Source organism: Notamacropus eugenii, chromosome 1 (assembly GCF_028372415.1).
Source record: "Notamacropus eugenii isolate mMacEug1 chromosome 1, mMacEug1.pri_v2, whole genome shotgun sequence".
Lineage (NCBI taxonomy): Eukaryota > Metazoa > Chordata > Mammalia > Diprotodontia > Macropodidae > Notamacropus > Notamacropus eugenii.
This window is the reverse complement of record NC_092872.1, coordinates 408,663,573-408,688,214: the sequence shown is the minus strand read 5'-3', so window position 1 is coordinate 408,688,214 and position 24,642 is coordinate 408,663,573. Positions and strand designations below refer to the sequence as shown.

General features: G+C 38.6%; 1 protein-coding gene across 2 annotated transcripts in view; it reads right to left on the bottom strand.

The window, feature by feature from the left end:
- Nucleotides 1–20,953: 20,953 nt before the first annotated feature.
- Nucleotides 20,954–24,642, bottom strand: part of SFXN1 (sideroflexin 1) — a 41,314-nt gene continuing 37,625 nt past the window's right edge. For both annotated transcript variants that reach the window (XM_072631003.1, XM_072631004.1), the window contains exon 12: nt 20,954–23,248. In XM_072631003.1, coding sequence (XP_072487104.1) covers nt 23,152–23,248 — 97 coding nt within the window. In that variant the 3' untranslated portion in view covers nt 20,954–23,151. The remainder of the gene's footprint in view (nt 23,249–24,642) is intronic.

Sequence of the window (24,642 nt, the reverse complement as noted above, 5' to 3'; positions counted from 1 at the left end):
TAATTAATACTGCATTTCTATTTCTAGTCCATTTCAAAATCACTGAATTTAGGCATGATAATATAGTTTTGCTATATTGGAAGATACCATGCCCTTGGTTCACACTTCTTTTCAAAAATTCTAATGCCAAGTATTTTGGTGGTGAGGGAAAGGATCTTGGAAAATTAAAAATTCAGAGAAGTACGTCATTGTATATCCTGAACCTACCCCTTTCAATGTTACTTGTCTCTAGTTGGAGAAGAGTTTAGATAATTGCATTCAACTTTTGGTGTCATAGACTTACTTAATGCCCTAGAATCACAGAATTGTCTAGGTAGAGGCGTCCTTAGAGGGTTAAGTAGGGAGAAGAGTAATGAAGAGGTAGGTGGAAGAAGAAGGGATGAGAATAAGCATTTATAAAGCATCTACTATGTACTAAGCTCTGTGTTAAGCTAAGCACCTTTAAAAATAATTCATTTTATCCTCATAGCAATCCTATAAAATGAATGCTATTATTATCCTCAATTTATAGATTAGGTGATTTGCCCAGGGTCACACAGCTAGTGAGTGTCTGAGGCTGGATTTTAATTCAGGCTGTGTGACTCTGGGTAAGTCACTTAGACTTACCTCAGTTGCCTCATCTGTAAAATGAACTGAGAAGGAAATGGCAAACCTCTTCAGCATCTTTGCCAAGAAAATCTCAAATGGGGTCACAGAGAGTCCCATGTGTCTGAAACAACTGAACAATAACTTCTTGATCCTAAAACCAGTGCTCTATCCACTGCTCCATCGGCTTGCCTAAACGAATCACTTATTGGTGTTATTCAGGAACAGAGAAGGAGATAGTAGGTGGTGGAGGTAGTGTTTTCTAGACTTAACTTTGGGCTACATTTTTGATCCAAGACTTAGTCTAGTTAAATGTGGAGAGGTTCATCACCACATGATGCTTTTTTTTCAGTCTTAGCAATTCATAAATAAGGCCATTTACTAAGGAGTAGAGAGGCTGAGATCTATACAGATGAGAGAGATCAATCCCATATTGATGAAAGAACAGAGCCTTAGAGAATTGAATAAATCTTCTCTCAAGTCATCCATCCATCCATTCAACTAGCTTTTATTAAGTTCCTATTATGTGCCAGTCACTGCTGGGCATGCAGTGTATAGCCTGGGGTATGCAAAGACAAAAAACAAAAACAAACAAAACTGCCCTGTCCCCACGTAGTTCACCTGCTATCAGGAGAAAATGAAATGTGCACAGATGGGTGAATGCACAGTATACAAATGTACCTGGGAGTGATGGGTTACTTGGGTGCCTGTGTTTGGACCCCAATTCTAAAACCACATTTCTCTCTAAAAATCACAATTCTCCCTAGCCTCAAAACACTCTCAGGCTGTTTCTCCCTAGCCCAAGAACATCCTGCCCTAGTAAAACTTTTATCTCTCTTCCTGATCAGTAGCCAGTTGCACCTATAGAATTTACTATTTTGAACCAGCTGTGTATTGGCTGAACTGGCTGTGTACTTGGTCATAAAGATATTTACTACTCAGTGACCAATCATATGTGTCCTAGACTTGGACATATGCATACTCACTTTTGTTTCTTTTATCTAATAAGACATTAATGGGGGCAGCCTGGGTATTTCTCAGTCAGCCCTGAGAGTTAGTTGACTTAGTGATGTTTCAAAACTAAAACCACACTTCCATGTAACTCCCACCTTGGGCTATTTCTCAATGAACTTTGGGCAAAATACCTGTGCAGTAGATAGTAAGAGAATTAACCACTCCTTAACCACTCTCTAATTCTGCCCTGAATCACCTAGTTAGCATATTTGGCACATGGTTTACTATAGAATATCCTATACAAACTTTATCTATACCCCTCTAAGATTACAGGCTCCCTAAGAATTCTTGCCCACTGAAAAGTGTAACAATAAATTTTTAACCACCTTGATTTCAAGAATGCTTGAGTCTACAAATTCTTTCCAGATGACCCACCCAGGGAACTCCAGTATTGAGGTTCCTGTATCTTTCTTGATCCTTATCAGGAAAAAGTGCATTAGCAACTTGGGGTGGGGTGGGGTGTGTAGAATGAATCAACAGAGGCAAGATAGGCTGAATTTGAACTAAGGTTTAAAAGAAACTAGAGATTTTAAAAGCTGGAAGTGAGGAAGGAATTCATTTTAGGTGAGGGATATAGCTTCTGCAAAATATAGAGGTAGGAGATGCAATATCTATGGGAAACAGCAATCTTTCTATATAGACTACCATCCTGTAAGCCTATGTACGAGTATATGGTGACATGTCAGAACCTCAGATCTCCAGAAGGTATGTATGTATGCGGGGAATACAAACTTGGTTTGCATATGAATTTTTCACTGTGCACCATTACCTCTTGCCTGCCCTCTCCAGATATACAGTGGGGTGTTGATGATACTGCTTACATTTCATTTCATTTATTTCATTTCAACTTCTATTCAACCCATGAACCATTTCCCCTCCAAGAAAATATTTCAATAACCTTCTTTTAACTTCAGGTCTTCAATTAGCCTTTTCCCTCAGTCAGCACTTTCTGGATCTCTTATCTACAATTTGTTTTCTTCTTTTTGAATTTCAGATTTGAACATTTGGGCTTCCTGGGATTTGTCTTATAGACCTTTACAGAAACTTGATAGGCTGGAATAGATGGTCTCTGTGATTCTTTAAAACCATGGAATTCCATAATCCTTTTATCTTTTGCATCTGGAGCTATTTGAATCCAGAGAGCAAGACAAGAACTGTTGGTTAGGGGATGTTAGAGGGCCAGGCAGTGAAGAGCTTTAAAAGATAAACAGAGGCATTTATATTTGATCCTAAAAGTAACAGGGAGCTATTGGAGTTTACTGAGGAGGGAAATGACATGCTCAGACCTGAGCTTTAGGGAAGCTTTGTGAAGGATGGATTGGAATGGGAAGACATTTGAAGCAGGGAGACCAAGGAAGAGGCCATGGTACTAGTCAAGTTGAGAGGTGATAAGAGTTGAATTGGGGTGGATACTGAGTGAATTGCAAGAAGGGAAAGTATATGAGAGATGTTGTGGAGATAGAAATGAGAAACTTTGGCAATTGATTGGACATGTGAACTTTGCAAGAGTGAAGAAAAGAGAATAATGCGAAGGGTACAAAACTAAGTGCAAATACTAGGAAGGATGGTGGTCCACTCAAAAGATAAAATGGAAGTTCAGAAGAGGGCTGAGTTTTGGAGAAAAGATAAAAAGGTCTCTTTTGTTCATTTTGAGGTCAAATATGGTACTGGGGATCAGGAGAGCAATTAGGACTAGAGAAATAGAACTAGAGTCCAACTACATAGAGGTGATCATTGATGTATGAGATCTTAGGAGGTCAATAAGTGAGAATGTTATGAAAAGAGGATCCAGGATAGAGCACTGGGGCTAAATGCACAGTTAAGGAGCATGGTATAAATGGTAACATAGCAAGAAGACGGAGGAAAGACTAGACTTAGAGGAGGAGAACTGAGAGAGAACAATGTCCTGGTAACCTAGGGGTAGGGAATCTGCAGCCTTGAGGCCACTTATGGCCCTCTAGGTCCCCAAGTGCTGCTTTTTGACTGAATTCAAACTTCACAGAACAAATCCAGTTAATAAAAGGATTTGTTCTGTAAAACTTGGAATCAGGGGCAGAGCCAAGATGGCGGAGTAGAAAGACGCACATACACATAGCTCTGAACCCACAACCCATAGAACATCTACAAAAAAAGTAACTCATGGCGAATTCTGCACCCAGAGGCCACAGAACATTGGAGCGAGGGAGATTTCTGTTCCAGAGAGACCTGCAAACCTCTTGCAAAAGGTCCTTCACGCTGCGGACTGGGCGCCAGGACTGGGAGCTGAGTACAGGCCTGCCATGGCCACGGCACAGAGAGGAAAAGATCCGAGCGGGCTTCAGGGACGGAATCCCCAACAGCCACTTGGGTCCCTCCACCCACAGGTGACAGGGGTCGGTGAGAGGGTCTCTTTGGTGGGTCGAGAGGGGAGTTGGGTGCCCCCATAACTCAGGCCCCCTCGGGAGGCAACAGCAGAGACGGGAGCAGACCAGGGCTCCCCAAGCAGGCAGGAGCCTGGATCCATTGTTGAAGGTCTCTGCATAAACCCCCTGAGGGAACTGAGCCCGTGAGGCAGCCCTGCCCCGACCTGAGCACCTGAACATAATCTCACACTGAATAGCAGCCCTGCCCCCGCCAAAAGCCCTGAGGCTGGCAAGCAGCATTTGAATCTCAAACCCCAATTGCTGGCTGGGAGGATCCGGAGGCGAGGTGGGTGTGAAGAGAATATTCAGAAGTCAAATCACTGGCTGGGAAAATGCCCAGAGAAGGGAAAAGAAATAAGACTATAGAAGGTTACTTTCTTGGGGAACAGGCATTTCCTCCCTTCCTTTCTGATGAGGAAGAACAATGCTTACCATCAGGCAAAGACACAGAAGTCAAGGCCTCTATATCCCAGCCCACTCAATGGGCTCAGGCCATAGAAGACCTCACAGAAAATCAAGTTAGAGAGGTGGAAGAAAAGATGGGAAGAGAAATGAGAGACATGCAGTCAAAGCATGAACAGCACATCAGCTCCCTGCTAAAGGAGACCCAAAAAAATGCTGAAGAAAATAACACCTTGAAAAATAGGCTAACTGGAGGTTCAAGAAGCCAATGAGGAGAAGAATGCTTTTAAAAAGCAGAATTAGCCAAATGGAAAGGGAGATTCAAAAGCTCACTGAAGAAAATAATTCTTTCAAAATTAGAATGGAACAGATGGAGGCTAATGACTTTATGAGAAACCAAGAAATCACAAAACAAAACCAAAAGAATGAAAAAATGGAAGATAATGTGAAATATCTCATTGGAAAAACAACCGACCTGAAGAATAGATCCAGGAGAGACAATTTAAAAATTATGGGCCTACCTGAAAGCCATGATCAAAAAAAGAGCCTAGACATCATCTTTCATGAAATTATCAAGGAAAACTGCCCTGAGATTCTAGAACCAGAGGGCAAAATAAGTATTCAAGGAATACACAGATCACCGCCTGAAAAAGATCCAAAAAGAGAAACTCCTAGGAACATTGTGGCCAAAATTCCAGAGTTCCCAGATCAAGGAGAAAATATTGCAAGCAGCTAGAAAGAAACAATTCAAGTATTGTGGAAATACAATCAGGATAACACAAGATCTAGCAGCTTCCACATTAAGGGATCGAAGGGCGTGGAATAGGATATTGCAGAAGTCAAAGGAACTAGGACTAAAACCAAGAATCACCTACCCAGCAAAACTGAATATAATACTTCAGGGGAAAAACTGGTCTTTCAATGAAATAGAGGACTTTCAAGCATTCTTGATGAAAAGACCAGAGCTGAAAAGAAAATTTGACTTTCAAACACAAGAATGATGAGAAGCATGAAAAGGTAAACAGCAAAGAGAAGTCATAAGGGACTTTACTAAAGTTGAACTGTTTACATTCCTACATGGAAAGACAATATTTGTAACTCTTGAAACTATTCATTATCTGGGTACTGGGTGGGATTACACACACACACATGCACATGCACACGCACACACACATAGAGACAGAGTGCACAGAGTGAATTGAAGAGGATGGAATCATATCTTAAAAAAATGAAATCAAGCAGTGAGAGAGAAATATATTGGGAGGAGAAAGGGAGAAATGGAATGGGGCAAATTATCTCTCATAAAAGAGGCAAGCAAAAGACTTATTAGTGGAGGGATAAAGAGGGGAGGTGAGAGAAAAACATGAAGTTTACTCTCATCACATTCCACTAAAGGAAGGAATAAAATGCACAGTCATTTTGGTATGAAAACCTATCTTACAATACAGGAAAGTGGGGGATAAGGGGATAAGCAGGGTGGGGGGGATGATGGAAGGGAGGGCAATGGGAGGAGGGAGCAATTTGAGGTCAACACTCATGGGGAGGGTCAGGATCAAAAGAGAGAACAGAAGTAATGGGGGACAGGATAGGATGGAGGGAAATATAATTAGTTCTTATACAACACTACTATTATGGAAGTCATTTGCAAAAGTACACAGATTTGACCTATACTGAATTGCTTGCCTTCCAAAGGGAAGGGGTGGGGAGGGAGGGAGGACAGATTGGCAGACAGGGGCAATTAGAACGCTCAGTGTTTTGGGGTGGGGGGAGGGGACAAAAGGGGAGAAAATGTAGAACCCAAAATTTTGTGAAAATGAATGTTAAAAGTTAAATAAATTAATTAAAAAAAAAGAAAAAGAAAAAGAAAAACTTGGAATCAGCCAAAAGGCCACACTTGAGGACCTAGAAGGCCACAGTTTCCCCATCCTGGATTAGATACACTATACGCAGTAGTAAATGACCATAGTAATCCATTGTTTGTTAAATGAAAAGATCCAATTTATTTTTGACTGTCGCTTCATATCCTTTGCCTTCTAGAATATTGTATTCCAAATTGTCCGTTTCTTTATCGTGGTGGCTGCTAAATCATATGTGATCCTAACTGTGGCTCCTCAGTACTTTAATTCCTTTTTTCTAACTGCTTACAGTATTTTTTCTTTAACCTAACCAAACTGCTAGCTTAAGCCTTAATTGACACTATTTCCTTCAGTTGCTTCTCCCCTCTGATTGGAGGGTTAAAGGGTGGAGTATCAAACACCTCCCAGTGCCTTCCTTCATAGAGGGCAGAAACTAGACACTTGTTTGTGTTCATCCTTCATTGCCAAAGAAGACCATGCCATCAGAGAAATGACAGGACTTGCACTTGACTTTGCTTTGAGTGAGGGAGGACTGTGCAGAACACCAGACTCACTTCTCCTCCAGAGCCATCTGAATCCAGAGACCAGATATTCATCAGGATGACTGGAGATGACCCAGGATGCCCGGGGAGACTTTGGCCCCTTTAGGCCAAGGCCTATGCAGGCACTCACTTAGGGTGAAGTAATGCCCATTCATTGAATAGGCCTGTTCAAGAAGTAGCCAGGGCATGGCCCCTTTAATGAGGCCAAGAAAAGAAAGACATCTGACTGGGAGGGAAACTGCAACAGTTGCTATTGATAATCACTCTAAAGCTAGGAGGGTCCAGAAGAGCCCTTATGCAGGGGCCATTTTGCATCCCAGCTTCAGAGTGCAGTAGGTTTGAAGTTTTGGGAAAAGCTCACTCCATTTTGCATCTGCTGCTCTGCCTGATTTTAACTCCATGAAACAAGATGCCTCTGCATGAGGTAGCCCCTCCATTCTAGCCTCCAGCCCTATTTTCCTGCCTCCTTTTGTGTGTTGTCTCACCCTTTAGATTGTAAAACTCCTTGAGGATAGGGACTTTTAGCACAGAACATAACACATTATATATACTTAATCAATGTTGATTGGATTGGATTGGATCAGACTTGGAACCTCTGGATTTTTACTATGATGTTCCTGGCAGTTTTCCTTTTGGAACTTCTTTCAGGAGATGATTGGTATATTCTTTTGATTTCTATTTTGCTCTCTGGTTCGCAGAGATCTGGACTTTTTTTTTTAAATGTAGTATTTATTTATTATTAACATGCTTTTGTTTTTAATTTTGAGTTTCAAATTCTCTCTTGCCCTCCCAAGCCCTTCCTGAATCAATGAGTAGACCAACAATAAGTCAATTACATGTGTGAAATCATGCAAAACACATTTCCATATTAGGCATATTTCCAAAAAAAGAAAGAAAAATAAAGAAAGTGAGAAAATTATACTTCAGTTTGCACTCAGAGCGGATCAGTTCTCTCTTTGGAGATGGATAGCACTTTTTCATCATTAGTCCTTTGGAATTGTATTGATCAAAATAGTCCAGTCTTTTAGCATTATAACATTCCTGTTACTATGCACAACAAAGTCCTTGTTCTTCTTACTTCCCTTGGCATGGTTTCATATAGGACTTGCCATGTTTTTCTGAAACTACCCTCCCCTTGTCATTTCTAAAAGCACAATATCATATGTCACAACTTGTTTAGCCATTCCCCAATTGATGAGTACCCCCTAAGTTTCCAATTCTTTGTCACCACAAAAAGAGCTGCTATAAATAAATATTTTTGTACATATAGGTCCCTTTCCTTTTTCTTTGATCTCTTTGGAACAGACCCAATAGTGAGATTGCTGGGTCAAAGGGTGCACACAGTTTTAAAGTCCTTTGAGAGTAGTTCCAAATTGTTCTCCAGAGTTGTTGGACCAGTTCATTAATCCACAAAACATTCATTAATGTACCTATTTTCCCCTCATTCCCTTCCGTGTTTGTCATTTTTGATAGGTGTGAGATGGAGTTGTTTTAATTTGCATTTTTCTAATCAATAGTGATACAAATGATTCTTTTTCATATGACAATAGATAGCTTTGATTTCTTCTTCTGAAAACTTCCTCTTTATATCCTTTGACTATCATTTGGAAAGTAGCTCCTTTTTTTTTTTTTTTTTACAAATTTGATTCACTTCTATAATCAGTAGGTATTGGAGAAATGAGGCCTTTATCAGAGAAACTTGCTGTAAAAATTTTCTATGGTACCTTTTAGCAAAATGTAGATTTTGTAATTTCTCCTTTTAATTAAGTCTATTTTTGCTTTATCTAAGATCATGATTGCTACCCTTGCCTTTTTCCAATTTAGTTAAAATATGTTAGGTCCTGTACCTTTATTTTAATTCTGTCATTTCTGTTTCAAGAGCATCTCTTGTATAAAAAAAACCATATGGTTGAATTCTGGTTTCTAATTCATTTTGCTGTCTGCTTCCATTTTATGGGTGAGCTCATCGCATTCACATTCACAGCTATGATGACTATATTTTTCTCTCCATTCCATTTTCTTCTGTTTCTTCTTTTCTCTTCTATCCATCCTCAAAATTCTATTTTGCTTCTAACCACTGTCTCCCTTAATCAGTCCTCCTTTTATCATTCCCCCACATTTCTCTTATCTCCCCCTACTATTTCCCTATTGGGTAAGTTACATTTCTTTGCACAACTGGGTGTGTATATATATTTTTCTCTCATTAAACCAATTCCAATGAGAGTGAGGTTCAGTCATAGTCCATGATTACCACACTTTCCCCTCTGCTGTAAAAATCTATTCTTTGCATGCCTTTTTGATGTGAGGACATTTTCTTCATTCCACCTCTCCCTTCCCCTTTCTCCCAGTGCATCCTTCTTTCTCACCCTTTCGTTTTTTGGAGATCATTCCAACATAATTGACTCATACCTGTGCCCTCTGTCTATGTAGTCTCTTTTAAACTGATTTAATAATGATAAAGTTCTTAAGAGTTACATGTATTATCTTCCCACAGAAGAATATAAACAGTTTAATTTTATTGAGTCCTTAGTAATTATTCTTTAATGTTTGCCTTTTCATGCTTCTCTTGAATTTTTTTTGTTTATCCATTCCTCCAGTTCACTTCCTGACTTTGAACTTAAACATCAAGCTGGACTCTTCTACATTTCTGGAGGGAAGATCTGGGCTCATCCTGTTGCTACTTTCTTGGAGTATTAGGTTATTCCAGAATCACAGAGAAGAGACTGGGAACTTGCAAGCTTTCAGCACTTCCAAAGGAAACTTATTCAGGGCAGAGTTTGATTGCTGAGTCAATCCTACCTCCACCTCAACCCAGTCTGAGCTCTGTAATCCTGAACTCTGAGCTTCTTGATCTAGGTTTGGATCTGTAAGAATATCTGTTGGACTTTGTCTCTGTTGTTCAGGTGGAAAGGTCTGTTGGTTCAGAGTGCCAGAATTATAGGCTCTCTTTTGGCCCTATAGATCTCCTTTGGTCTCCTACCTTGGTTATTTTTCTTAAGGGCTATATGCTAGAAGTGAGACCCGACTGAGTTTGGGGACTGAGCCACACCATGGTGGCTATCGGCTTCCTTTCTGAGTACACTATCCAGGGCTTCCCTGCCTGAGAAAGGCAATGCCACCACAGTAAGTCCCTATCTCACTTTGTCCTGGCCTTGCCAACCATTATTGTATAGTGGGTGGCAAAGTTGCCAACTGGCATCTGTCCTAGGTGCAGTGCTCTGGTGTGGGTCTTGGGGTGCCCTTATTTTGGTCTTGGACCTCCTTTTGTGCTTAATACCCCACGTCTTTCTGGACCCTAGAGTGTTCTGTGTACTGCCAACTCCTGCCCCAACCTGGTCCCCAGCATCTGCCAAACTTTCTGCTTGTCTCTTTACTCTGACTTGGGATGGACAAAGGATTTACTATATCTTTTTTTCTAATTTCTTATCGGGTTTTGGACTGGTACATTTCCTTGAGTTTTGGAGGCATTGTACTTTAAGTGTATCCTCATACTCATTCTTATCAGTATCATCGTTGTTAGTACAGCGCTTCAATATTTGCAGAACGCTTCATAAATAGTATCTTATTTTATTCTCACAACAACCCTGCCAGGTGGATGCTGTTATTACTCCCATATTACAGATGAGAAAACAGGTAGACAGAGGTTATGTGGCTTGCCCAGTGTCACACAGAGAATAAATGCCTGAGTTAGATTTGAACTCAGGTCTTCCTGATTCCAGGTTCAATTGACTAGACACAAGCTACACCAAAACTTTTGAAAGAGATTTTTTTTTCCTTTGTAACTTTAGAGTGAGAGAATAAAGAGCTTAAGACCCTCTCTTTGGGATCAAAGCTTAAGCAAGTATGAGCCTGGTCCAAGTCCAGAGTCAATATCCATTGATGGGTGCTCCCCACTCCCTTCCCACATATAGACTGATCTGTGAGTTAACAAACGACATCCTTCATATTTTTTTTTTCCATGGCACATGGGTAAGCTGGTTATTGCTGGGAGTATTCCAGGTTGGGAGTTGGCAAGGTGTGAGCAGAAATAGAATAAGAGAGTACGGAGTTAAGAGTAGAGTTGATCTGGTTAAAGAAGTGTCTACGTTAGGGAAGGAGAAGACATAGCCAGAACCGAGATGTGATCATCTCAATATGAACTATGAGGTAAAGGAACAGGAGGTCTCAGGAAGATAAAGAATAAATTTAGGAAAAGCATAGGAGAAATGGAATGTTATTACTGAATAAAGGAATTTCAGATTTATTGATCAAGGAAGTAGAACACTTTGGGGTGATGGCAAGATCAAAGGTGTGGCCAGTACTATGTTTGTAGCTGAAGTGGATTGAAAACGTCGGTCATGGGAACGGAGTAGACGAAGGAACTGAGAGGTTAGTGTGTTAGAGGGAACATTAACATATATGTTGAAATCTCCTTGTATAAAATCAGGAGTTGGGTTATAGAGAAATCTATGAGCTAGGCACTGAACTCATTGAGAAAGGAAGGAGAATGTCCTGGGGGCCTGTTGATAGGAGCTCCCACAGTCTGGATGGGATAAGAAACATGGACACAGAGAACCTTAAAGGAGAATCACTATCATTCACTTGCTGAGTGATAGACACAGAAGGAAAATTCTAAAAGAGGAAATGGGACCAAGGAATTTCTGATACCTTCTTCAGGACCAGTGAGTCTGTATCCCAAGCAAGAAGGTGATGAATATAACCAGGACTGTAAAGGATGGTAGGGGAGGCAGTTGTTATTTGGGTGGATCTAGTTCTCTGTGGATGCCAAAAAATAAAAGGAACATGAGTGGGAGAGGCCTAAGATAAGGGGAACTTTGTTAATTATAGAACCCAAATTCCAGATGGCATGGTGGAAGGGGCTGGTTTATCTGGAGTGGGACACTGGAGGCCTAATGAGGTAGCTAGAGATGAGAGAATAGGAAGTAGGGAGGATGACATACGTGGTTTACTTTTATGCAAATGGGAATTCAGTATCACTGGAATTGAGAGAGTAAGAAATAAGAGTTTGTTAATTATTGGGGAATGAGTCCAGGTTGAGGGGAAGCAGATGGAAGCAGCTCTTCTAATTAATGCAAGTGTGTAAACTTTCTAGGTTATGGATCTGCCTCCTGGTCTCAGATTGCATTCTAAACCAGGTACAGTCTGCTCTTTCTCATGGAGCTGTACCCACTTGTATGTAGTCTGATCTTTCTCATGGAATGGATCTTTTTATACTTTTGCTATTTTACTACTCAATTCTTATGATTTCAGAACCCAGACTTTAAGATCATTTTGTGAATGGTCTCAAGCAGAGACCAGATGATTGGCCTCTTTGGGACGCTGTAGAAGGGATTCTTACATTGGGTGACTGATTTCATCAGATGACTTTGAATGTCCAACCCTATGCAAGCTTCTAGGAGTTTTTGATTCTTTTATGCTGAGCTTGAAGGCAACAGATTCCTCAGAGGTATTAATATATCCCACAGAATTCATAAATGAATAAAAAATGATTGAAATATATAATTTATATCAAATTGCTTGCCTTCAAAAGGAAGGTGAGGGGTGAGAGGGAGAGAGAGAATCTAGAACTCATAATTTTAAAAGACAAATGCTAAAAATTGCTTTTTACATTTTATTGGAAAAAGATAAAATATAGAATTTTCCCCCAAAATGAATGAAAAAGCAACCATGAAGCATTTACTCTGTGCAAAGTTCTGGGAATGCAAACATTAAATCAGGACTCTTCCAATACTCAAAGAGCTTAAAATCTATTTGGGGAGATAACACACACACACAAAGGAATATACAAAACACATGCAAACCCGGTAAAAAGTAACCTTGGAGGGAAAGGCACTAGTAGCTGGAGAAACAATAAAAACCACCTTTAGGGCAGCTCTTGAACTCATTCTTGAAAGAAACAATGAGTTCGATGAGACAGATGTCTAGAGGGTAATGACAGACATTACATCATGTGAAAGGAACAGCAGGTAGGGTCACTATGGGTGGAGAGTGCACAACATTTGGCCCTCAAAAGGATTTTAGGTGGCCCATAAAAAATGCAGAGGATGTAAAACAGGCCTGCATAACATGCCACCTGGAGTAGAGTTATGTGTAAGCCATAGACAGTGTAGAGTTATGTGAAGGAAGCCTAGAGAAGTAGGAAGGGATCAGGCTGTGAAGATTTTGTTTTTGGAGCGGGGAGGCAAGGAAACCAGAGTTAAGTGACTTGCCCACCATCACACAGCTAGTAAGTGTCAAGTATCTGAGGCTGGATTTGAACTCAGATCTTCCTGACTCCAGGGTCAGTGCTATATTCACTGTGCCACCTAGCTGCCCCTTGTGAAGATTTTTAAGGGTCAAACAAGGGAGTTTATATTTGGTCCTAAAAGTTGATGAGGGAAAAACTGAAGACTCTGAGCTCATGAAACATCTTTATTTAACACAAACTCCAGAAATTCTACCTAATAAAGAAATACGTGACAGAAATAACACTGGCTTGAAGTGACTTTGAGGAGATGGGCATATTTATAGTGGAATTTTGAAATGCCCTTTGTGAGTTTGCACAAATGCTACAAGACCAGCCATACCAAAATAGGGTAGTTTAAAACAGCTAGAAGCTTCAATAATCATCATGAGTGAGCACATTTCTCATAATATTTGACAGGAAGTATTAAAATATCTATGACCTGCACACAACAATACATTTAAAATGTTCTAGGGAATATTTTAAGTAACTTTAAGCATTTGAAGGAATGCTGTAGGCAATGTGAAATGAACAATTATCCCCTAATGTCAGTGTATACCTGAATTTTCATTTATTGGGTTAGCTTTAAAAGAGGGTAGACTCCTGTCTTCAAAAGAATCCTTCTTTTTAGGAGACTTTTCAATAAGATACCTATTATATTTAGGTTGTTCTGGATACTGGTAGACAGAGATGAGAGAAGTGAAGCTCAATTCAGTTCAGCCCAATACAATCCAATGCAGTGAATATTAAATTTTATTCTAGGTAGCTGGAAGGATGTCATAGAAATATTGAGTACAGAACATAGGAGCTCTGGGCTGACCTTGTACAACATCCAAAGAAGAACTTGGTTGTCAGGGAGACTGTAGTCTAGGCTCTATTTTTCCTAACTTCCCTTTATGATTTGAAGTAACTGAGTTATTATTTCTTGGCCTAAGTTAACCCTCCTCCCCCCAAATAGCAATGGTGGAAATCAACTACATTACAATATATTATGGGTCAGTGGATATAGTGCTAGGCCTGAAGTCCGAAAGACTCATCGTCCTGATTACAAATCTGGCCTTAAATACTTGCTAGTTATGTGACTCCGGGCAAGTCACTTCTATAAAAATGCTGTTACTCAAAACCATAGTGCTGGATAAAACCTCATCTAAAAGTTCATTTAGTCCAACCCTTCAGTTTGATCTAGAAAGTGAGGACATGAGAAGATAAATGATTTGCCCAAGATCAGTCACATAGTCAGTCAACAGCAGGATTGGGATGGACCGGACCCTAGCTGTCTTGAGTCTGAGGTCAGTATGATGGCGAGTACCCCAAGCTTCCTCAAAGAAACAAAAGAGCTAAATATGTAACAGGAGTAGGTTGGATGCAAAAGCAGTGACAGACAGAGAATCCAAAGTGGAAATCTTTTGTGAAGAAGCAAAGCCCAAGAGCAGCTAGATAGTGCAATGGATAGAGCATCAGACTTGGAGTCAGGGAGACCTGAGTTCAAATGTGGCTTCAGATACTTACTAGCTGTGTAACACTGGGCAAGTCATTTAACCCTGTTTGCCTCAATTTCCTCATCTACAAAACAAGCTGGAAATGAAATGGCAAACCACTCCAGTATCTTTGTCAAAAAAAAAAAATCCAAATGGGGTCATGAAGAGTCAGATGTGACTGAAAATGACTGAACAACAGGGAGTCCAAACTCTTCCTTGTCCCAGTATCTCCCGTAAAATACTAGATCTTCAGTATTTGCCTTCTGTCTCAGAAGACATGGGGACCAAATGTAAATTTTCTTGGGAAGCTAAAACTGCTGAAGTAGCTTTCCTTACATGAGTGAGTAAAACCAGAAATGGCCCTCCATCACCATGTAGCATGGGGTCAGGGATCTCCTGGATACTGAAAAGTGTCTGGGATTATTCAACTATATCATTAAATTTTGTGGCAATTTTATGCTATAATATTGGAAAAGTCCTATTAACTCTTTCCTCTTAGATTGAATTGTAGGCACTAGATAACATCACATCCCCCACACTAACTGCTATTATCTAGCTCTTTAGAGATATGATTTGGGGCATTCAGAAATCTGCCACCTAAGCAAAGTGACAAATTCTTTTACTTCAGTGAAGAGTGGTTGAGACTGTCGGATAGATAGTATAGAGAGGAGAGTGGGTGAATTCTGTAAGCAATACTGTCCTCTGGTGGTTGCCTTCAAAGATGGCTGAGGGATCTCTGGGAATTGTTTAGAGGGCTCCTTGCAATGAGGACAATGAGGAAGAGGAAGGCTTGTGAGTTGGTCCCTTGGAGATACAGCCAAACTTCCAATCCTAGTAGTATTGTTGTCCAAACTTACTTTCTAAAGAAGACCAGTGATGTCATCAGGTGATGTCTTGCCTTGTGTGTAAAACGGATTTAAGTGAGTAAAAGCTGCACAAAGTTCATCAGTATATTAGGATTGTAAGTAAATATGCAAGAGCATATAACTAGAGTTGAAATTTAAGCCCTTAGAGGCCACCTTGGCCAACTTCCTCACTGAGGAGAAGTCAAATGAGTTGGTCAAGGTCACACAAGTAACTCTAAAAGTGAGTTTTGAATCCAAGTCCTCTAATTTCAGTGCCAGTGTCCTTGACCTTGTATCCCACTGTCTTATATTCTTTGCCTCTTCAATTTTGAGTCTGAATCTCAGAGCTGGAAGGATCCTCTGAGATCATCTAGCCTGACTTATACCCTTCTATGACATAACTGACATGTGATCATCCAGCCTTTACTTGAAGCTTCCAAGTAAACGTGGTTCATATCCTTTGACTGAGTAATACTACCAAGGGAAAAGTCCCCAAGGTATGACTATATTTATAGCAATTTTTTTTTTGCATTGCTATAGAAATGATAGAATTGTGCAAAGAACTGATAACAAAATGGTTGTCTATTGAATGGGGAATGATTGTCTAGTAGAATTTGGTGGAATTGCATTGGTCAGTAGTTACATATAATTTGGCACCAGAAGACCTGGGGTCAAATCCTGTCCCTGCTAGTTGCTTCCTATGCAAACTTACTCTCTCTAGGCCTCAGCTTCCTTCTCAGCAAATTGAGGGGGTTAGACTCAATGAATCTTGCTTCTATTTGTAAAACTTGGGCAAATCATTTAATCACTTACTGTCCTCAGAGCACAATAAGACTTAGCACTGGAAAGACAGCACAAAGTGTGTAGTACAAGCTCCTCATTTTAAACGGGAACAAGCTGAGGCTCAAGGAGTGGTAGGCCCCGGAATCGAACCCAAGTCCTTTGACTAAATCCAATGCCCCCTTCTTCTTGTCGATTTTTCAACTAAGCGAGCAGTTGAGCTGGGGTTCGAATTCGGAGAGGCAGAATGGTAGAGCTGTCAGAGGACTGGGTTTGAAGGAACTCATGAAAATGTTGGTTCAAATACTGCCTCAGTTCTTATGAGCTATCTGTATATTCATTGCCAAATTTTTTGTTGTTTAGTAGTTTTTATTCGTGTCTAACTCTTCATGACCCCATTTGGAGTTTTCTTAGCAAAGATACTTAAATCCTTCTCTAGCTCATTTTTCAGATGAGAAATCTGACATAAATAGGTAAAGTGACTTGCCCAGGGTCACACAGTGAGTAGGTATCTGAGACTAGATTTGAATTCAGGTCTTCTTGACTCCAGGCTAGGCACTCTACTACTGCACCACCTCGCTGCCTCTCGTAAATTCAGAATTGAAAATTTAGAAGGGACCTCAGTAACCATCAGCAGCCTATATACAAATAGGGAATTCCCACTATAACATGCCTGACAAGCGGTTATTTGTCTTTTGCTTAAAGATCTCTAAAGAGAACAAACCTTTTTGAGGCAGTCCATTACACTTTTGAATTCTGGTAGCTCTCATTGTTGGGAATTTTTTTTTTTCTGACATGCTTATAGTTGCTTCTCTGAGGCTCTGAGAGTTTGCTACTGTTTCTGGCCTCTGATACCAAGTAAAACAAATCTAAGCCCTTTCCCACCTGACTGCCTTTCACATACTTCAATTCACCAATGAATCAATAAATATTTATTAAGCGCCTAATATATTTCAGGTACTGTGCTAGACTGGGGAAACAAAGAGAAAGATGAAACAGTCCCTGCCTTTAAGGGGCTTGTATTCTATTGGGGAAACAACTTTTGCTTCAGTGTTGGTAAGACTGATACATGTTACTGATCTTTAAGGGAGATTGGAATACTACATTTGAGGCTATTGGGTATGAACCCACATATAGAATCCCTCTGGAAGGCACAGTCATGAGTACCTCAAATAAAACTTGCAGAAAATCACTAGTCAAAAGACATTGTATTTGCAAAAGGGCAGCACTGATAGACTCAGTATTTCTGAGGGCAAAACTCAACATGGTTTGTTATTTTTTTTTTCCATAGTTTTTTAAACATAAGAAACAGCAAAATCAAAGCAAAGGCTTACTAACTCTTCTGACTGGCTACAGTAACAAATTGAAGAACTACTTTTAATAGGATGCAAGAATGTAGGAGAGTAAAAACATCCTCACCATTAAGAACCCTCAGAAATACATGGGATTAAAAACATTCACATCCCTAAAGGATGTTTTCACAAGACACAGGTTCAGAATAATTAATGAAGGATATTAGGTGAGACATAAGTGATTGATTATAGTTAAAAAAAATTTGTTCCAACAGAACATAGTATATAGGGAGTTCTTCATAAAGAAGCATTATGTGTGTGTGTGTGAGCATGTGAACATGTGTAATATATATTCATCTTTCTCTTTGTTTCCCCAGTCTAGCACAGTACCTGAAATGTATTAAGCACTTAATAAATATTTATTGATTCATTGATTGATTGTGAAAGGCACTTGGTTGAGAAAGGGGTTAGGCTTGTTCTATTTGGCATCAGAGGCCATTATAAGCACACACACACACACACACAGACACACACACAGACACACACAGACACACACAGACAGACACACACAGACACACAGACACACACACAGACACACAGACACAGACACAGACACACACAGACACACAGACACACACACACACACAGACACACACACAGACACACAGACACACACACACAGACACACACAGACACACACAGACAGACACACACAGACACACACAGACACACAGACACAGACACACACAGACACACACACAGACACACACACAGACACACAGACACACAGACACACACACACACACACACACACACACACACACACACACACACACACACACACACACACCCCCCCAGTGGCCACACTTTGCCTCTTCTGGTTTCCATATTAACTGTTACTTTTACTGCTCTTTTAAGGTCAACAACTTTGGAGCTTATGCTTTTCTTTCAATCATTCCTGGTTTTTATGGTTCTGCTTATCTGGCAGGTACTGTCCATTGGACTAGAGAAATTCATCACTTTGCCCAGATATTCACCTACCATTATGGTAGCCGTGTTGCGTTGTAAGGCTCAAAATACATAATGTATGAACAAAACTCTAAACCCTGAAATGTCACGTATTATTTCATTATAATATTTATAACTGTACTGTAACTACCTCAGTATCTTCTGATATTACCTGTTAAACCTTTAGATAATACCTTATTTGCCTGCTGTGAACCACCTCAAGTTTTGAGGTGCTATTACTGTATGAATTAGCAGCTAAGTGGCATAGTAGACAGAGCATCATGCAAGATCTCAGGAAGGCCTACCTCAGACACAAAGTGGGTGATCCTAAGTAAGTCACTTAAACCTGTTTGCCAAAGTTCCTCATCTCTAAAATGATCTGGAGAAGGAAATGGCAAACCATTATAGTATCTTTGCCAAGAAAATCCCAAATGAGGTCACAGAGAATTGGACATGACTGAAAAACACAACAATGTATAAACTTCTTGTAAATGTATGGCCAAATGATGAATCACACAAATGTGTGACTGAATTCATTTATCATTTACTGTAACTGAAACTGCAAGGACAACCCCCATTTTCTGACACTTTTCTTATGCAAGATACATATTTATAATTAAACATGGTTTATTCTAATTCTTTTTGCTGGCACTGAGTTGTTGTTTTAAGAGCCTCTTATGACTTTGTAGATAGCTCCACCCACTAATACAGATCAACAACTCTTGATATATATATATATATAAAATATATATTATATATAAAATATATATTATATCATATTATATTATATAGTATTATATATATATATATTCCCCTTAACTTTTACTGAGTTTTAAAAATAAAAAGCAACAGAAATGCTACATTGGCATTTGGCCCATGCACTCAGCAGCCAGGTGGCAGAGTGGATAGACTATCAAGTCTGGAGTCAGGGAAGACTCATCTTTCTGAGTGCAAATCCAGGTTCAGACACTTACTAGCTGTGTGACTCTGGGCAAGTCACTTAAAACCTGGCTTGCCTCAGCTTTCTCAACTGTAAAATGAGCTGCAGATGAAAATGGCAGACAACTCCAGCAGACCACTTTGCCAAGAAAAGTCCAAATTGGATCACAAAGAGTTGGGCACAACTGAAATGACCACACAACAAACCCCAAATCCTTAGCACATTTTAAACAAATACCTTAAATAGCCATCACAAAATAAATGATTTGACCAAGGAAAAATATAATGAAACATTTTAATTTGGATTTGTTCTGTTAACTACCAGTAGTTAGGTTACTGGCTTTGCTAGAGTTCAAACACTAAAAAAAATCCTAGTTCTTTACAAGTCATTCTTCAATTGATAAATGACCAAAGGATATGAATAGGCAGTTTTCAAAGGAAGAAATTAAAGATATCTATAGTCTTAGGAAAAAATACTCTAAATGGCTATTGATTAGAGAAATGCAAATCAAAACAACTGAGATACCACATCATACCTGTCCAACTGGCTAACATGACAAAACAGGAAAATTATAAATGCTGGAGATGTGGGAAAATTGGAACATTAATGCATTGTTGGTAGAGCTGTGAACTGATCTAACCATTTTGGAGAGCAATTTGGAACTATGCCCAAAAGGCTATAAAAATGTGCATACCCTTTGACCCTGCAATATAACTTCCAGGGATGTAACCCAGAGAGATCATATAAATTTGAAAAGAACCTACAGGTACAAATATATATATATCTCAACTGTTTTTGTGGTGGCAAAGAACTAGAAATTGAAGGGATGCCCATCAATTGGGGAATGACTAAACAAGTTGTGGTGTATGAATGTTAATGGAATACTATTGTGCTATAAGAAATGATGAGCATGCAGACATCAGAAAAACCTGGACTTATATGAAACTGATGCTGAGGGGGAACAGAACCAGGAGAACATTGTACATAGTAACGATGACTGACTTTGATAGACTTGACTCTTCTCAGCAATACAAGGTTCTAAGAGGGCTCATGATGGAAAATGCTATCCACATCCAGAGAAAGAATCATGAAGTCTGAATGCAGATCAAAGGATACTATTTGCTCTCTCTTTTTCGCTTTGTTTTGTTTCTTCTTTCTCATGGTTCATTCCATTGGTTATAATTCTTTGCTACATGACTAATGTGGAAATGTTTAATGTGAGTGTACATGTACAGCCTATATCAAATTGCATGCCATCTTAGGGAAGGGGGAGGGAAAGAAAATTTAGAACTCAAAAGCTGGTGGAACTGAATGTTGTAAACTAAAAGTAAATAAACTAAAAAAAAAAACTAGTTCTTTTCACAGATGTTTTTGGTGTAAGAGAATTTCATTAAGAAAGAAAGGGCAGAATTATTACCGAAAGCATATATATATTCTTCAAAGAATGTACAACATAAAGACTAGCTTCTCATCAGGAATTTTAAGTTACTGACAGTGATTCAAAATATTGTGCTTGAAATGTATGCAACCATTAGCTAAAATTTAAGAATACATTTATCTGGAATACACAGTTAAAAAAAAGACGATTTCATTTCAATCCGAGTTTATTTAATATTTCATCCAGTTGAATTTAAATAGTACATTGAGTCCATCAACACTGGCAAGACATTGTGCTAATACTGAAATTAATAATATCAGTCACTGTCATCACTTAAAATTATATTCTTATAGAGCATTAATAGAAATATTAATAACTATTCACCTTTACCAGTTTTAGGATCTTATTGCACTTCATTTAATTTTTTAAAAAACACATTTTTTTTCTGAGACCAGCATAAATTGCCTGAGCTTTGCTCATTTGTTCTTCTTATTAATACCATGAAATTGTACAGATAAATGATCTGTAGAAAAGCATTAAGAGTCTGAAGCTTCAATAAACAAACTTAAGAAAAAAACATATCCATGATATTTGTCATCTTAATGCCTGTGCTTTGGTCACATTTTCTTAGTATGTATAATTTAATTTATCAGTCTTCAAATGAGTGTATGTCTCTTACTAGTGAAAGACATACACTTAACATGAATTATCTATCGGGTTGTTGAAATGATGTTACAAATGGTTTGCCAGGGAGGTTTTCAAGGTCAATTGAGGCAAATAGAATATATGAAAATCAGTTCATTTAAACAGAAGTACATCATCAGGAATATATTATGTGTGGTTTCTTAGAATCCTTGAGGTTATACATTTAATTAATCAAAAAGCCAGCAAGCAAACTACAAAGGTCTGTGTGGAATGTCAGGTTTTTCTAGACATGTTTATTGCAACAAAATATATTTTATGTCAGAATGCACTGGAGAAGCCATTTTTCTCCATTTAGACAATTTTAAGACAAAAATATGCAGTGAAAGAATGATCAAAGAGATACAGGTAAGGATCACTCTAGGAGACTAAAGCTTCAGATCTGTTAATCCTTTCAGATGAAAAATACAGAAATATGTGAGAAATGTTTGTGAGAAAATTTACTCTGATCACACAGTAAAAATATCTCACTATTCTACTGTTTTCTAAATGTCCACACATTAGCTACTTTAGCCTCTGCATAACAAGAATCTACTTTCAGTGATAAACTCAATCATCTTGTATATTACTTTGAACACCTACAAACCTGAAGCTTAATGTCTAATCTTATACCAAATATATTACACTGCCAGCTGTTACAGATGACATAAACAGAGTAGTGTGCATACTGACTATATTCAAACAGAAAATGGAATGTAATAGAGAACATTCAAGTACAGCTTGTAAGGTCACTAACTGATTAATAAAATACAATGTTTTCTTAGTCTTTCTCAAGAAGAGCTTGAAAGAGAAGCCAGCACAAGGAACTGGACACATAAGCAAATGCTTGCTGAAATACTAATTTTTGAAAATCAGACAATCTTGATTAAATATAATTGGTTTTAATATACATTTAAAATACAGTATAGATAAACTATAATAGTTTGATAGCCTTAAGTGATTTTAAATAATGTTATTTAATTAATTAGTAACAGCGTGATGCAATTTCAAGTAACAGCAACTATTCCAAAAGAAGGTGGATGCCTCCTTAAGAATTTAAAAGCAAAGGGATATATTAAAAAAAATTTATTATCCATATTGTCAAATGAAAAAAAAATTACCAAGAGGAGAGAGCTTATAAGGTTAGCCTTTATTTTATTAAATAAAAAGGCTTGCAAAGTATCTTTTGATTTAAGCCTAAGGAAAAAAGTACAAGCCTGGGTCGGTGCTGCATGTAACAGAGGCGGCAGCAGGCTGCATGTCAAGAGTGATGAGTTCAGCATTCTATCCTCTTAACCTTTGGCCTGCTCTGAATCCCTTCATGTCCTCTTGACCATAGAGGGGGATGCAAGCTGGATCTATTTTTTTCAATCACCTTCCATTGCTTGATATTTAATGTAAACATTTTTGAATCAATTGATCAACAGATATTTCTTAAGTGCCTACTGTGTGCCCAGTTTTGTGCTGGATGCGGTTTTGAGCTGTTAAAAGTTTCTTACAAAACAGCAAGCCTAAAAGTGACAGGATGGGTTTTCTCACAAGGATGACAAGGTTCTTTGAATTAAGGTATAATTTTAAGCAACAAATTTAGTCAATAAGGTAAATTTGGATACTATGGAATAACTAGTTATAAGAACACAGGTCAAAGAGTTCTTTTTACCAACACTGGCTTAATGTATTTGGGTTTGCATGATTATCCTTAGAGTGTTCAAGTCTTCTCCCAATTTATAATCCCTTATTAAAGTACACACGTTCTATTTCAGGACGGGTCTCTTGAATCTTGGCTTTCAATTCTGGCTCCAAGCGTGAAACAGACATCGAACTGAATGCGAAAGACATGGTAAAGTTATGACTTGACCAGAATTCAAGAAGTGAAATGAAACATCCATACAGATCAGGCAGTCAGGAATGAATTAATATAGGTGTAATATTATTTGATTTTAGGTAAAAACAAAATGTCCTCCTTCCCCTTCTCCAATTGAATTGCTAACTCTCTTTTAAAGCCCAACTCAAATGCCATCTTCTCCATAAGGTTTTCTCTGATTTCATGGGGTGATGCTCTCCTTCCTCAGAGTTCATATAACACTTTGCTTTCTTTCTATTGCACATATGAAGTAGTACTATATAATTCCACCTATGTTATCTCCTTTTTAAAATGAAAGCTACATGAAGTTAGGGTCCATGTCTCATCTACACATTTTATTTTCTCAAGCTCCTGGCAAAATACTCTGTACAAAGTAGTAAGTGTTTTCATCATAACTAGATCAGAAACAAAGTATCTTGTTACTACAGAGAAAATAAAAGCAAAACGTAGGTTTTCATAATTTCTAAAACTTTAGTCTACATACCTGAGAAAAGTATAACTGGGAAAGATTTCATTTACTCCCCAATTTATAAATTATAAATGCAAGACATGATGTAACAATTCATTTTATTCCACTGAGATTAAAATAGTGATTATTAAAAAGCAAAGACAAAATGCACTAATGTGAACTTCAGCTTTTTTCAACTGTAGAATGAGGATTATAATATGTAGGCTACCTCCCTCACAACTTGGTCAAAGAGAAAATGTTTTACTCTAGAAACATGAATTCACTGATTTGTCCAGACATGCAGCTGGGAGCCTGAACTCAGGTCTCCTCACTCAAAGTCCATTTTTTTCCTACGTAAAATTATTTCCAAGATCCACCATTTCAATAATGTCAAGACTCTCTGCAGTTCTAGTGGACAGTCTTCATCTGCTACTGAGGCAAAGAAAACCTCATTATCTGGTGACCAACTCTTTGGTAATGAGTTTTTCTGCAATTAGGCTGTTCCTCAAATGGCAGACACAATCTGTCACCAAAACCATATCCAAACATATCCAAAAGCTTTCTAGATTAGCAGGACTGTAATACAGCCTTCCTTTAAAAAGCCAGGGTTGCCTTTAAATCACATGAAGACATCATAAGAAGTAAAGCTATGATGATGCAACACTTTATTAGTTCTAATGAACTAAAGTACATACTGAGTTTGATCTGATTTTATTTAAATCTTAAATGCAAATTTGTACTTGAATTAATGCATGCCTTATTAACAATACTCCCATTCTTTCACAATTCCTTCTAATTCCACCATTTCTTTCCTATCAGAAGAAACCTGGACCCAATCCAAATTAAGACTCCAATCTTCCTAAATTGGTATTTCTCCAAATAAAATGGCCAACAGTACTAAATA